We start from the raw sequence: 16616 nt of genomic DNA, 5'->3' as shown, positions 1-16616 counted from the left end.
ATGAGATTGGAATTGGAGACTAACAATCATGCAGACAACAAAGTAAAAATTTGCAAAATTTTGACTTTTTTCCTGTTTGAATGCCAGGGTCACCAAACATACATCTCAGGGATCAAAAACCCAAGTCACACAATGTTGACAGGGTTACACCAGAAACCATGACCTCAACATGGCAGAGCTAAAGCCCAAGGCCAACCTGCATGTTATATTGTATCTGCACTTCAATCTAATGGACAAAATATTGTACCACATAGCAATAAAATAAAATGCATAGGAAGGGTACAACAATAGATACTAAATATGCAAAGCTTCATCCTCCACCTTTCTGGAGTTAGCTTCTTCTGTGTGCCTGTGAAGGCATGACTTCAGACAACAATAGGAACAATTACATGTATATTTTGTTGTCACAAAATCCATTCACAAGTTGCCAATTGGAGTGCAGAATTAGGTGCAATTGTAATTTAATTACTGAAAAACACCAATTAGCTCATAGTCCTAAGTGTAATAGCTCCAGATATATGCATCCATGTCACAAGATCACTATAGTTTTCCTGCTGTACCCCATGCTGAACTATCATATCAATTATTATGCATGATTAATGGACAGCATAGTTTTTCGTCACAGCCTTCACAAATTCACATGCAAGCAAACATAGAGTTCATTGGTGTATATTTTTTCAAGACATCGGCTGAAAAAATATCTAGCTTGCACATACATATGTTTACTGCATCAATATTAAACATTATGGAGTATGGATCTTGATCAATATGTCTGAATTGGATTATTAACTCACAGAGGATGACCTTTTTTAGCATCAAAGAGAACTTTCGAAATGAAAACAAGAAATGGATGTGACAAGATTTCATATACAGACAGGGAGATATATGCACACACGTATATACATACATACAGGGAGCTAATATACGTAAATAAATACATACACACACATACATACATACATATATATGCATGTTTGTACATGCATATTTGGCATCAAGAAACTTATAGGTGATATGTGCGCATGTGTCATTTATAGCTCATACCATGTCAGAAGTGGTTTCTAATCAAGTTTCTTTTACATCATTGTAGACACCTTTAGTTTATTAAGGATACAGTAAGAACCAGTTAGTAACTGATGAAAACACATATATTTTCTTTGTTATATGGTTACCTCTATTTCAATCATCCACAAGCAGGTGTTATCCTTACAAGGAGACATTGCAATAGCCATCTTTGGTTCCCAAGTACCCAAGGCAAAACAATCACCAGATACATACAAAAGCTGTCCTTCAGATACATTAGCCTCTATGCTCCATAGTACTTTACAGAATTCATGTCCTGCATCGACACTGCCTAGAACATGAAACGCACATACAAATGTTAAGCCTTCAACAACAACAACTACGCCTTCATCCCAAAATGTTAAGCCTTCAAGAATAATAAAATTTAGGATATCAAAATAACATTCTAGAGCAATAATTTCCAAAAGATATTGCAACACACAACACTGGATTTCAAAGGCCTCATCTATATTGAGCAAATCAAACATAACTAACTAGACATATCGAATGCATAAATATAAAGTATTTACCCAAAATTTAAAAAAAAAAAACTTCTGCAAGAATGCTTGAAACTGAATCAGTGATGTGAAAGCATCCAAGAGGATACAAATTGCTCATTCTCAAGTAATATTCTCCAATCTTAGAGCATGGATGAGACAGTAGGGACAATTTTGATCATCAGTAGACTAATCCATACATATATATTGGAACCCACGAGTTTCTGACCTCATGGATATGTTTAGTTTGGTCCAATAGTAGGAATCCATCCTTGATTCATGTTTTTTCAATATAAAAATACGATCTTTTGAGGGATGAAAATTTAGTACATTGTATGTCATTGATTTTTCAGAAAATCCTACATAAAAAGCCCTGAATCAAGAGCTGATCCCTCGTACCCTATCCATTCTCATCAAAAAGAAAAAAGGAGGGGCTGATCGGTAGTAAACCAAACATGTAAATCACATATGAAGGGTCTGATATAAAAAATAATAATAATAAGATAATAAAAAAACAATGTTTTCAGTCATGGGGTTGGAATCAAGTATAGCTAACTTTTTACCTATGTAACTGGGACACGCCAAAATGGTCAGCATACTTGTGTCGACACGGGGGCGAGTACAGGAAGCAGTGCAGGTATGCCGTGGGTCGAGTCCCACACTTCTCCGGGTCAGGTCCAACACTGACCCAAACCACTTTTTTTGTTTGATGTCGGTGAAAGGCAGGGAAGAAGAAGAAAAAGGAAAAAGAAGAAAGAGGAAGAGGAGGAAGAAGGAGAAGGAAAAAGAAGAAGAAAAAAGGAAAGAGGAGGAGAAGAAGAAGACAAAAGAGGAAGAGGAGAGAGAGAGCATAGCGAACCTGGAACCTTCTTCTTCTTCTTGTTCCACTCTGCCTGTGAGAGAGAGAAAGAGAGATGGTGGGGCTGCGTGCTCACTTGGCCCCTCCTTCGTCGTCTTCCTCTTCTTGTTCTCCTTCATGGAGAGAGAGAGAGAGATGGTGGGGAAAGGGGTTACAAAATACCCCTTCTCCTTTTATATTAAAATTTTCATTCCCCCTCTCCCTTTTTTTAAAAAATTACATTTATAGGCTTTTTTTTATTTTTAATATAAACCTTAATATGGATCCACATATGACACAGACTCTCTCTCTCTCTCTCTCTCTCTCTCTCTCTCTCTCTCTCTCTCTCTCTCTCTCTCTCTCTCTCTCTCTCTCTATATATATATATATATATATATATATATATATATATATAGTTGTGTCCCCGTACCATCATTTTTTGAAATTGTTGTGCCGTACCCTCCGTACCCGTACCCAGGTTGCATAGCTTTTTACCTATACACATATATATACTTGTTTGTTTGTTTGTTTGTTTGTTTGTTTATATTTATATAGGTGACATTTTGATAATATCGCAATAATATCACTGTAAATTTATAAAACAATATTAAAGAAATATCATGATATTTTGAAAATATAAGAAAACTATATACCACAATATCATCAATTACTTTTACTCATTTACTTATTTTTTATATCTTCACTATGTTTACTTCTTTCTTTTATATTTTTACTTATCTTTGTTATTATATATGTATTTTATTATCTAAACATGCTATTTTCTTCCGTTTTTTTTGTTATTTTCATCATTTAAAAAAAATTAAACATTGAGTTTTTCCCAAGATTTATCAACTAAACCTATATTATCGCGAGAAATTGCCTTGTTGAGACATAACCAAGATCGATATTGATATATACATATACATACATACATACATACATATATATATATATATATACATATATATATATATATGATGCTTCTATGGTAGTACTGTACCGCCATAGCTTATGGTGGCACACACTTGATTTGCATAGATCTAAGCTCCAAAAGTAAAATCTAACCATTGGATCACGTTTAGCATATTCTATTTATTATTTTCATGTGTTAAAGTTGACTCAAATATGATGTCTTATACCATTTTTAAACCATCCTTCTTTTCATGAATTGTGAGTTGTTAATTTTCACTGAGTCAAAAATGAAATGTTATGGTGTATTAAACATGATAAAACCTTTTAATATAGTAAACAAATCATGTTAAATACATTTATACGCTCAGATTTACCATTTGGTGGCTAGATCTATGCAAACAAGAGTGTGTACCATGATGTCATGACACAGAACCACCATATATTTTCCCTTAATATATATATATAGATATATAGATATATAGATATAGATATAGATATATAGATATAGATATATATATAGATATATAGAGAGAGAGAAGAGCATAGCTGCTGGATGAAACGTGCTTAATGGGTTTTCTGCTCTTCCGGTGTTTTTTCGCAATTCTGACCCCATAAATGTGTTGGGCATGGTCCATTTACGAGGAATCCACACCTGGATCATGTGTTTTCGATGAAAAAAATGATATTTAGAGCCTCAAAAATTTACAAAGATTTTGGACCGTTGATTTTTTGAACCTTATAAAAAACCACCCATTTGTCGGAATCACTTCAAGAGCTGATCCCTAGTAAATCAAGTACATAGATCACATCTGTACGGTCAGAATTCAAAAAAATAACAAAAAAAAACGTGAAAACCCATTAAGCATATTTCATTAAGCACCTACCCCTCACTATATATATATTCTAAAAAAGGATAACTTGGTGTGGGTGAGTGGATGTGTGGGTGTGTATCTGTGTGTGTACGTTAGTGTGTATGTAGAGACATAAAGAAAGAAAGATAAGAAAATCATGCATTTTGGTAATATATTAGCAGGTTCACCATTTTCTTTGCAACTATGTCACACAGATACTCTATTTTGGCTCCCGTTGTGTAACCCCTTATATACTAGACATATTGAAAACTTCATAAAAATGGCTGTATCCCCGTATCTGCAGCCGTATCCATGTGACACAGCTTTGCAACATATTTCCATAAGTCCAGTTGTGCTTTATATTTATTGGCATGATAAAGAGCATCTTTATAAGTTTATAAGAGGTAGCTCAAATCACTTTTCTGACTTATTGAATTAAAAAGGCCATATATCAAAATGGTAATTTTATTGTTCCCAAAGTGCAAAGTTTGTGGAAGACTTAAAATATCCTTACTGCTGGCAAAAACACACCATCAAGGTGTTAAAATGTACTCATCAATTATTGAATTAGATATATTTTATATATATAAAAGATGATACATATACATATATGGTATATATGTATATGTATCTTCCTAATTATATATATATAATATATATTTTCCTATATTAGCCATAGGGGTAATTTAGTCATTTTACGCATATTCCATTTTGGAATATGATTGTATTTTCTCTTTTATTTTTTCTAAATTTATTTTTTTGTGGTTTGTGCCACATTGGAGGACTCCCCAAAGAGTCGTTGGGGAGCCCCCAACGGTCACAAATGTGACCGTTGGGGGCTCCCAATGACTCCTTTGGGAGCCCCCTATGTGGCTCCTCAAAGGCTTATAAATAAGGGCTTTCCCCCTTGTATTTGTTACTTCTGGTAGGAGCTTTTGCTCTATTGTAATTGTAATACCCGGAAGAAATAGGTATATTTAATCGAATTGGATCTAGGACCCGATATCCGGATCCGTGAAGGAATCAATAAATGGGTGTTAAACTAAGATTATAATAATAATTTTTAATTGGGTAAATAATTAAGTATTAGTGTCGGACCCACAGTTGGACCCACGAGGATCCAACTGAGGATCCGTTAGTTCGGGAAGACCCAGATCCATGCATATGCTGGATTGGGTATTGCGGGTCGCGGGGTTTGGACCCGGACCCGAGTACGAGTCTTAATGTAAATAAGAACAAGAATCGTGCCTTAGGCACGATTCTTGCATTCAAGAACTAGAGAGGGAGAAAGGGGGGTTACGCAGAGCGTAACCAACCCCTCATTTCTCGGAAGGAGGAGGAAAGGGGGAGCTCAGCATAAAAGGGGGGGGGGGGGAATCCCCTCAGTCAGGCTTTTATTTTCTCTCACTCAATCTCCCTCCCTCTCACGATTGGTGCGCACATTGGAGGAAGGAGCCCTTCAACAGCAGAACTTCGGCCATCCGCACCTGTCAAGGGTCTTGCGAGTGTCTCCCTTCACGGCAGTAGGGGGGAAGAGCCATTAGTCTGCAGCTCTTAGCGACGGCAGCCTCCAGCCACCGGAAAATCACCGTAAAAAAAGGTACGGCTATTCTTGGATATGGGTGAGGGATCGAACATGGGTTCGATCTTGTATGAGGGTTTGAGGAGAGAGAGGTCACGGGAATAGGATTTCAGGTTATTACTAGTGTTTTTCAAGAAATTATGGGGGAAGGGGTGTTTAGGGGTAGCGATCTGGGTTGAGGAATAATGTTGGTCCAACCCTAAACCCTAAGGTTCCCAAATTAGGCCGACATGGGGTCAGTGAAGGGTGTAGACAGCCGGTCACGGAAGCCCCAGATTCTTGCTTGGAATACCCCGGATTTGGGGGTTCTCTAGCTGGAAATCGATGAACACCGGCTGGGTGAGTATGGGGTGTTTTGAACTGGAGATTTTGTTGAAACTCTTGTGCCCTGATTTGTAGTGGATTACGGTATACATAACATGATATTTCTATGGTTTATCTGAAATTGTTTGTTTTTGAATATAACATGGAAATGGTAGTTTAAAATCAGGAAAACTCGATGATCTTGCGTGTGGATTTAGATCTTGATTCTTGCTATTCACCTGAAAAAGAAAACGTGGTTGTGGGATTGAACCTTGTTATTGCTACATACATGAAATCTTGTTGTTTCTGAACTTAAACAATGAATTCTTGAAATCAGAGAACCAATGGAAGATTATGTAAAACCCACTTTAAAAAAAAAAATCGGACCCGGGCCGGGTCGGGTCGGGTCCGGACCCGACCCGGGCCCATCACCGTTAGGGTTTTAAAACCCGACACAGGAGAAAGGGTTTTGAGAAAAACGCTTTCCCCTGTGCGCCGCAACCCCCCTTTTCGACCCGATAAGGATGGAAATCGGGGTTTCCCGATTTCACGCCTCCTCCCCCGAGCTCTTTAAGAGCACTAGTGGAGGACAAGGGGGGGCACACCTCCCCATTGCGTCTCCTTCTTCCCCGCGCACGCCTCCAGTGTCGACGCTGCTGCAACCCACGCCGACGCCGATCGACGACGCCGGCCATCGTCGTCGGCCTCTTCCCAGGTACGTCGTCTCCTCCCTCTTCTCCCCCTCACCCCCCTCTCTGTCACATCGTCGGGAGGCCGACAGGCGGCGCACGACCCCTGTCGCGCCTCCCACCTCCCCTGTGCCCATCGGAGGCCCGACAGGTGGCCTACGGGGCCCCTGTCGTCCCCTTTTTTTTCTCTGGGGGATCGTCGGAGTGCCGGCAGGGGACCAATGGCCCCTGCGACACCCGTTCTCCTCTCTCTCTCTCTCTCTCTCTCTCTCTCTCTCTCTCTCTCTCTCTCTCTCTCTCTCTCTCTCTCTCTCTCTCTCTCTCTGCTTACCCTCCGGCAGGGGCCATCGACCCCTGCCCCTCTTCTTTTAAAACCCAGCAGGGGCCGATGGCCCCTGCCATTTCTTTTCAAGCCCGACAGGGGCCTTTGGCCCTTGTCACCCTCCCCTCTGCCATGACCTGCGAAGAGGTCGGTAGGAGGTTGATGGCTCCTGCCGCCCCGATTCCTCTCTCTTCGGCAGGGGCTAGCCCCCTGCCCCTTCGGTGCTGACGGCAGGGGCTGTCTCCCCTACTGATTTGCTGCCATCGGCAGGGGCTCGACCCCTGCCGATTCGCCACCGTCGGCAGGGGCTCAACCCCTGCCGAATCGCTGCCGTCGGCAGGGGCTCGACCCCTGTCGAATCGCCGCCGTCGGCAGGGGCTCGACCCCTGCCGATTTGCTGCCATCGGCAGGGGCGCGACCCCTGCCGCTTCGTTGCTATCGGCAAGGGCTGCCCCCCCCTGTCGATTCGCTGTCGTTGGCAGGGGCTTTTCCCCCTGCTGCTTCGCTGCTGTCGGCAGGGGCTCGCCCCCTGCCGCCTTAGTGTCGTCGGCAAGGGCTCGTCCCCTGTCGCCTCGCTGTCTTCGACTGTCAAGGTCTCACTCCCTGTCAGCTGTTTCGTCAGGCAGGGACCGAGGCCTCTGCCATTTGTTATTCGGTCATGAAGGGGCCGAAATCTCCTATCGCCTAATTTTACCCTTGCCCCCGTCGCACCATTAATTATATTAGCATAATTGAATATTTCACACTCTTGCAGATTTACGCAACAAGTCCAGTTCGCGCTCCGCGGCCCGACCCTCGTATCATCCACACCCGTAGACGTACGCAGCTGCACAACATCCCAAGGTAGGGTAAAGTCGCACAAAGGGCAATAAATGAACCTATTTAAGTTGAAATAATTAAGATGCCCATGCTAGATATGCTTAGATTTATATTGCTTATGCATTGCATATTTTTTTGTCTACATATTTATGAGTCGAGGTATGATTTTACTCTTTGAGTATTAATTTGCGTATTTGCTTATGTGGTTTCGTACTTTTTGCAATACTTATGCCCTTAATTGCTTGCATATATACTTACTTGTACATTCCTATGGGTCGATGTACAATTTCATTCTTCGATCATTATTTTGCATAGTTGCTTATGAGTTTGAGGTGTGGTTTCGTACTTCTTGAAATACATATGTCCTTGTTTGCTTGCATATATTTTTGCCTGCACGTTTCCTTTGAGTGAGGTACGACTTCGTGTCTGATGTATTACTTATGACCTTATGTGTTTGCCTATCTAAGTGGTCAAGGTATAGTTTTGGTACCTCGTGTGTTACTTATGTGCTTTTCGCTCGATGTGCGGCATCGCAAGTTGAGAGTTGCTTGTCGTCATGTTATAACCTGCATATGCTCACACTCATGGTAAATATGTACTTACATAAATGTAGTCTTGTGCCTAACCTGATTTCAGTTGTTTTCAAAACACTAGAAGTTGGGTTTGTGTGTTATAGTTCTTGTAAAGAGGGTTTCCTTCTGCAAACCCAGTGCTCTTCAAAATGCACAACTTTTGCAAAGTTAAGTTTTAAGTCCTGTCGGATTGCGAAGTCACGTTTGGGCCCTCCCACGTCCACACACTTGGGAGAAATATTTTATAACCCCGATTCGAGTTGCGACCCAATTCGAATAACCCCGATCAGGGGCATGAGCCTATGAATGAGTGGGGTTATGTTGAAGGACCCATTCTTCATTTATCAATCTAGTGTCGTATGTCGTGCGAATCGTGTTGATACTAAGATAAATTTTGGATGCAAGATTGATAGTGATGTGCCTTGTGTGAATGACTCAATGTGGTATTGCGGCTTTTAAGGATGAATCGTGCCAAATAAGCACTCCTATATTCTTTGGATCGTTATGAAGTTGTATGTTGGGTGTTCCTTTTAAGAAGCCCACACACCTCCCTTGTTCAGTATAGCGTACTTTTAGACATGCACAACATGTTAAGTACTTTGTTGATCGGACGAGAGATTCGAGACGACCTTGCATCATGAAATATGCAAAATATTGTTGAAGTGAATTCAAGTCTTATCTTGCCAAACTATGTTGTATTGATTCTTTTGTAAATAATATATGTTGGGGTTTCTTTTGTAGAACCATTTCCCTTTCATCGTAGTTGTACTTTTGACAAGTACGATCGTACTTTTTGACCAGTACGTCTTCTTACGTTGCGATGATTGGATGAGTAGGTTGTGGCAACCTTGATGAGTGAAAATAACAAAATGCTAAGATCACCTAAATGGGTGATGATTTCGCCTTCACCGGCAAGATACTCGAGTTTGGTCGTGGGGTGTTCCATGTGTCCCCGACATTAGATGTGGAAGTCTAATGTTCTGAGGGTGACTCGGTCGAGGGCTATGTTGGAACCCAGTAATAAAATACAAATTGTGTGCTAAGCTACCCTGAGAACCTACTTGACATCGGGGATTTTACCCGTTTGGTGTATCCGCGGGCGATGGAAATTAAAAAGAGAAACTTAAAGATGTATGCATTAAATAAGGGCATGCATATGGAAAGAAAAATCAAACTTAAAGGTAAGATAATAAGGAAGTCATACATTTTCCTTCTTTGCACTAGGTCATGCATTGTAATGACCGGAAAAAAAAATCAGTTTGGATTCGGGTCGGATCCGGACCTAGACCCGACCCGGGCCCGAATGGAGGCACCGCCTCCCGTGTTTTTAAGACAGGGAGGCAGGGGTTTCAAGGAGAATCCCCGCCCCCCTTCTTCCTCTCTCGGTCTGTCTCCCCCGACCGACTCCCTCTCTGCGTTGCTGAGCATCGTCGCCGATGCCCCCCTTCCGACAAGCACCTTCCGGCAGCCTCCCCAGAGGAGCCCCCGACGTAGGAGCTCCCTCTTCTCGCCGGATATTTCCTTCCGCCGCTGCCGCCGTCGATGACTTCCAGGTATGCCCCTTCTCTCTCTTTCTCCTGCTTTGTCTCCTCCCCCCCCCCTGTTTCTTCTCCTTTTCAGTCGGCAGGTCGGCAAGGGGTGACACCCCCTACCGCCTGTGTCCGACTGGTTGGCAGGGGCTTTTGCCCCTACCTCTCGCTTTTCGGAGAGCCGGCAGGGGGCGACGCCCCCCCCTGCCGCCTGTTTTTGCTGGGTCAGCAGGGGTTCCCGACCTCTGCCCTCCTCTCCCTCGTTCTCTGTGTTCGCTGGAAGGCCGACAGGAGGCCAGTGGCCCCTGTCGTGCCTTCCCCTACCTCTCTCTCGCTCTGAATCTACCAGGAGGGTGGTGCCGGGCACCCCTCCTGGTCTATCTCCTCGTCGGAGAGACGACAGGGGTGAGACCCCGTCGTCAGCTTGCTCTAGCAGGACGGCAGGAATCAATCCCCTGCCGCCCCACTCTCTTTTTCGGCAGGCGGCAGGGCTGCCGCCTGCGTCGCTTCCTCTCGGGCAGAGGGCTCCCGAGGGAGGGCTCTCGGGTGGCCCTTGTGCTATGGTTGGCAGGGTGGCAGGGGCCCCTGCCTGCCTCTTGATCAGGCAGGTCGACAGGGGACGAACCCCTGCCACCTCCTTTCTTCGGGTTCTCGGTAGGTTGGCAAGGGTTGAGCCCTTGCCACCTCCCTGAGTTCGGGGGCGATGGCAGGGGCTGAGCCCTCTTGCCGTCTCCCTCTCTTTTCTTGTTTGGGTGGGTCGGGGGTCGAGCCCCTGCCACCTCCCTATGTCCGGATCGGTCGGTAGGGGCCATCCCCTATCTTTTCCCTGCGTTTTGGTAGGCGGAGAGTGGTCGAGCCCCCTCCTTGCTCCCTCTTCCCTAGCATCAGGCAGAGGCTTCGCCCCTGCTTGTTTGCGTGTTCATCAAGCAGGGACCAAGCCCTTGCCCCTTTGCTCTTTCGGCGGGCAGGGCGAAGCCTCCCTCGTTGTCTTCTGCGGGCAAGGGTGCGACCCCCCTGCCTCCTCGGAGTCCGCTGACAGCAAGTCAGCAGGGGCTCGCGGCCCCTGCTTCTGCTTCTTGCGCTTATAGCAGGTGCGCATGCGCACGATGCCCCTGCCTCTGTTTCCCTTACGTCAGGGCGGCGATAGTGCCTCTGACTTTCTATTTTGGTATTAGCTTGCTAAGATCGTTACTTTTGCAGGTCGTACGACGGATCCCGCTCGCGCTCTGCGACCCGAGCCGCCAATCGCATACATCCGCGGACGACAGCAAGCTTGCAACTCTCAAAGGTAGGGGAAGATTGCACAGAAGACTTGGACAATTGAATTGAGTTCAATTAACTAAAAAGGGCAATTAAATAAATATATATGCATATATATCATATATATTTATACGAGTACGCAATTAACTCAAGGACGTGGTTTCGCGATCCTTGTCCTTTACTTTGCCGTTGCGCATCGCACAAAGGTTCTGCGTTGCACTCCTGCTTACGGTCTTTACTTTGCCGTTACGCATCACGCAAAGGTTTGGCGTTGCACTTCTGTTTACAGTCTTTACTTGCCGTTGTGCGTTGTGCCGAGGGTTTGTGTTGCACGTCTGCTTACCGCCTTTACTTTGTCGTCCCGCTTTGCGCTTAGGCTCTTGCTTTTGCATATGTGTTGGTATTGCCTTGCTATTGCAGATGACGTGCAGGTTCTTGCTCTTTGCGTATGCTTAAAGGCATCCTCGTGGAGGATGCAAGGGGCATTTACCACTCTCCCTCTTGCGACAAGAGTTCAGTTGGGAGCAGGCGATACACCTCCGTTTAAGGAGAGGGATACCTCGCAAGGATCGTGGCTCTTCGTGTACGCAGTCCTACAGAGTCGACTTGAGATTTTAGGGAGCTGCGCAAAGGCATCAAAGACTGCTCCAAATCGAAGCATTTGGAAGGATGTGACTGGCCGGTTCTGCTCGCCCTTTTTGGCATATCTCGGGTGATCCCGAATTGGGGGTTCGACCGAACTTCTTAGCGGGTGTCCTGTTGAGAAACTCGTATCCCGTCTATCGAGGCCGGTATCGAGTCATGCGAGGCATGTAGATACCCCGATAGCGGATGTGATTCGAGATAGTCACATGTATAATGTTGGCACAAGGTATTGTTGTTTCAAAAGATAGAGTAAAGTTGATAAACTTTACATCTTTGTGAAACACTCCTGTTAAGGCTTCTATTGAGGAGCTATACCCCCTTCATCCTAGAGTACTTGTAGTCGTGCACGACACGTCTAGTACTGCGATGATCGGATGAGACGGTCGTGCGACCTCGAACAACGCTAAATGCAAAATGCTGTAATCACATAAATGGCCTCACATTCGCCTTCACAGGCAAGATGTTCGAGTGGTTTAAATACCATAGCATAGAGTGGGTCGTTAGTTAAGCAACCCCTAACGCACCCGTTCGCTTCTGGTTGTCTGTCAAGGGAGAGGACAGATCGGTACAAAAACTTCAATGGACAGGTTGTTAACAACCACCCTACGGGCAAAGATCCGGCCTCCCCAGTCATTGGAGTTAGGGGATAGGGGCTACATATGTTAGTTCAACACTTCTGCAGAAGTTGGATGCATCCGTGGCACTGCTTTTCAGCCTCTGGGGAATCCTCTCTCGGCTAATGCCGTCCCCTTTGGAGCGGACTCAACTAGCTATTCGGGTTATTGAAAATACATAGAATAACAGACGCCCGAACTAGTCTCAGTTGTTTCTATGTTTTGCCTGTGCGTACCCGCAGGCCAGTAATTATCGAAACATAAAGTCTGTTCACACTGGTCGTGGGTCGTGAGATTCGCTTGCACTACAGATTCGCTTGCACTACTGATTAGCTTGCACTACTGATTAGCTTGCACTACGGATTAGCTTGCACTACTGATTCGCTTGCACTACTGATTCGCTTGCACTACTGCTTCGCTTGCACTACTGCTTTGCTTGCACTACTAATTCGCTTGCTTGCTCGATAGTTCAGTTTGCTACTCGTTGAACTGTGCACGCCTGTCAAGGCGTTACTCTAGTTGGTTAAACTGCTTACGCAGTTCTTTGCGGAGTAATAAGGAGTTTCTCATGCTAATTAAATGCTTATAATAATAGCATTATACCAGTTGCTACATATTAGCATGTGACTTGCTTTATCCCTTGGTCGAACTGTTTGGTGTTTATTGTAGCGTAGCACTTGTTGGCTTGCATCTCTTATGATTGATGTGATTGCATACAGCTCGTAATCTACGAACTGGTGGCAACTAGGATTGATGTGGTTGTTTGTCTTATAAGCTGCTTACATATTGTGATATAACTGTTGCCGTATGATTGCTTATGAATGGCTTGTGATGTAATGGTTTATGCCTTACGATTAATTTAATTACTTGTTGTTCTCATGTGTCGTTTACACATGCTTTGAGGACCTATTTGAGGATTGCAATATTCCTTGTGGCAATCATACGATACGTAGGATTATATGCTTCTGCGTGGAGTGATACCATGCATATTGCTGATATACATGCTTGTGCCCATATTGTGGCTACTAACCTCGAGAGCAGTCAACTGTTCAGAGCAGTCGATTGTATAAATGCGTGTATCACCGAGTAGGGTGTTTGTCGAGCACCTGATCTCCAAAGGATTATCTGCGAGGGCGTGTATGATCAAGACCAGGTACCCGACTGGAGTGGTAGATTCTCTGTGAGGATGTACACTGTCCGCGAACGGGTAACCGCAAAGACGGTGAACTCATGTGAGGAAGTGTATGGTCCAAGACCAGGTATACCATCTAGGGCGGAATTCCTTGTAAGGTTATACATTTCCCAGACCAGGTGATCCGGCGTTGATCTTGTTGTTGGTATTAGTAGCTATGGACCCCAAGAGCGGTCTTTTGTGTTGATGCGTGTATCACAATGATTTTCATTGGATATGGCATATGTTGGGGATCGGTTTCCCAAAGGTTTCGCTGTGAGGTTATACTTTTCCCAGATCGGGTGACCCGGCTAGAGTGGGAGATCTCTGTGAGAATGTACACTGTCCACGAACGGGTAGCTGCAAAGACGGTGAACTCCTGTGAGGAAGTGTAGGGTCCAAGATCAGGTATACCCTCTAGGGCGGTAATTCCTTGTCCGGTCGTATATCTCTCAGACCGAACGATCCGACGTGGATCTTGTGCTTCCGCTTACCATAAAAAGTTATGGCGAGCTGTGACGATCTTCTGAGATTGTTTGTGATAGCCAACTATGAATTCATAGTTTCGGCTTTCTGTTTTAGCATGATTACATGCATGACTCAGATTTGAGAATCAGATCGTTAGTGATTTGAGTTAGTGATGATGTTTTGGACCTTCTACGGAAGGGTGAGCTTCTCTGAGAAGGTATGACGCCTTAGTGCGTCATAACCGGTGACGGTTAGCCGCGTAAGACTTCGAAAGATGAGAATAGGTTAAGGTTGTTCGGGACAACGCGTTTGTTAGAAGTAGTGAGCGACAAACGATGTCCTGATGGTGATTAGATGCTGTGACCTCGTTCTAAGAACGAGAACAAGTTAGTTGCGTAGTAGTTCTCAACTTACGATCAAATGGATCGTATGCTGCGTTGGTTAGTTGCACTGCTTACTTGCTTTGAACTGCTTACTTGCGTTGAACTGCTTACTGTTTGCACTACTTACGCATTTGCACTGCTTACTCGCTTGCACTACTTACTCGCTCGCACGCCTTATTCGCTTGTACTGCTTACGTGTTTGCACTATGCACCTGCTTGCATTGCTTACCTGTTTAACTGCATATCTGCTTTAAACTGCGTAGCCTACTGAATTAAATGTACTTAATTCAGTTCCTTGTAGTCTCTCTTATGCACCTACTAGTTTTTCGCGAAACTAACCCATTCTATGGGTACAGGTGATGATTAGGTACACTACGGGCGATGGCGCGATTGCAAGATGGCTTCAAGACTTCTTCTTCCTGCTCTTAGCTCGCGTCCTGGACGCTTGGGTTTGTATCGGATTTCCCTTAGGATATCTGAATCTTGTGAGTTTTGGTTCTTTTAGCTAACGTGCCCAAAGTTGTCAGCTTGCCTTATGATTTATCAAAGAAAAATCTTTCGCTGATTTCATAAACCAACTCTGAAGGAAAGAGATATTTCTAGTCTCTTGCCTGTTTTTCTGAAAAAGTTCGCAAGTTTGAAATTTGGGGCGTTACATGCATAATTTGAAATGATCTCTAGTTCATGATATGGTAAAGGTATGCAATTCATTTCTTAAAAGCATGTTGAAAGGTTTTGTTATTGCTATATGTTATTGTCTTACTGTTCTTTAGCTGTGAGTATACACAATCTGTCACATATATGCATGGTCAGATGTTGCACGTTTGGTGTATCTGCACTCACTCAAATCAACATATGAAATCTTATTCATGTTCTTTGTCTCACCTAATTTCCTTGAAATAGCAGTGCTCAGAATTTTGTCCTGACCCTTCTACTTCGTTGGTTTTACAGGAAATGGTGAGCAGTGAGGGATGGGTTGTTCAATGAGGATGGACGAGGGTCACATTTTGCGTTAGACAGTTTCGGCAGTGGCAGAGTGGTGGTGTTTTTGTTGTCCTTGGCTCCATTGTTATCTTCGGTTCTTGTACTCTTTAGTTGTATAAAGCATGGTAATAACAATTTACTTCGGTTTATAAATAAAGGGTTGGTGTTACTACTCATGGATGGTGATTGTCAGTATAATTGTAGTGATGGGCTATCCAATGGAAAGTGGAACTGTGAAGACCCCAGATCCTTGGGAAGGTTTCTGCATATAAAAAAAATTGCATTTTAAAAGGAGAAGGAGTTGGGGTCGTTACAGGTTTGGTATCAGAGCCACCACAAAGGACTGAAAATTTTATCATCTTTAAGTAGTAAGAGATCTTTATTTTGGTAAGAGACCCCTGCCCGAAACATCCACTAGTTGTGACTCGTCCTTCAGAGCAGTCATTCTCACTGGTAAGGTTATTTAATGTTGTTATTTAAAAGTATATGAACTATACATGATTGATTGCATTCATAGTTCGATGTGTTTGATTGGTATGGAATTAAAAGTTTAGTATGTTTTTACGAATATTATTGTTCGTGATCAACCCCAAGAGGGTAGGACCAATATGAGACTAATCATGTTAATAATATGGGTGTTGTAGATGTCGTATTCTCGTAGAGGTGCTTCGTCATCTACTGCTGCTCCCGCAAACTGGCAAGAGCAGAGAGACTTTATGATGGAAGTCATTCACACCCTGATCGAGACAATGACGGCTCAAGCAACTCAAACTGCACAGGCCATGCAGGCGGCGCAAGCTGCGCAGGCTGCTCAGGCAACGCAAGCGGCTCAGGCTGCTCAGGCAGCACAGGCGGCTCAGGCTGCTCAGACAGCGCAGGCGGCTCAGGCAGCTGCGCGTGACCACCCGGTCGACATTGGTTCAAATGTGGGTGGTGTTTCCTTCGAAAGGTTCCTAAAGTTGGATCCGCCAACTTTTTCAGGAAAGTCTGACCCAAAGGCTGCCGAGAGCTGGGTCGAAGAAATGGAGCGAGCGTTTGACGTCCTACTCGTCCCCGAAGACAGAAAGACTCCATTTGGCACGTACCGTCTGAAGGGCGATGACAAGAAATGGTGG

At 44.1% G+C, this 16616-nt stretch overlaps 1 protein-coding gene across 3 annotated transcripts in view; it reads right to left on the bottom strand.

The window, feature by feature from the left end:
* The window catches only part of RNEE/G (RNAse E/G-like protein), a 187853-nt gene that overhangs the window by 153194 nt on the left and 18043 nt on the right, over positions 1-16616 (bottom strand). For all 3 annotated transcript variants that reach the window (XM_089998291.1, XM_089998298.1, XM_089998304.1), the window contains exon 3: positions 1173-1354. In XM_089998291.1, coding sequence (XP_089854417.1) covers positions 1173-1354 — 182 coding nt within the window. The remainder of the gene's footprint in view (positions 1-1172; positions 1355-16616) is intronic.

The sequence above is a fragment of the Nuphar pumila genome, chromosome 1 (assembly GCF_984573655.1).
Source record: "Nuphar pumila chromosome 1, dmNupPumi1.hap1.1, whole genome shotgun sequence".
Classification (NCBI taxonomy): domain Eukaryota; kingdom Viridiplantae; phylum Streptophyta; class Magnoliopsida; order Nymphaeales; family Nymphaeaceae; genus Nuphar; species Nuphar pumila.
The sequence above is the reverse complement of the archived record's forward strand: the minus strand, read 5'-3'. Positions and strand labels throughout refer to the sequence as shown.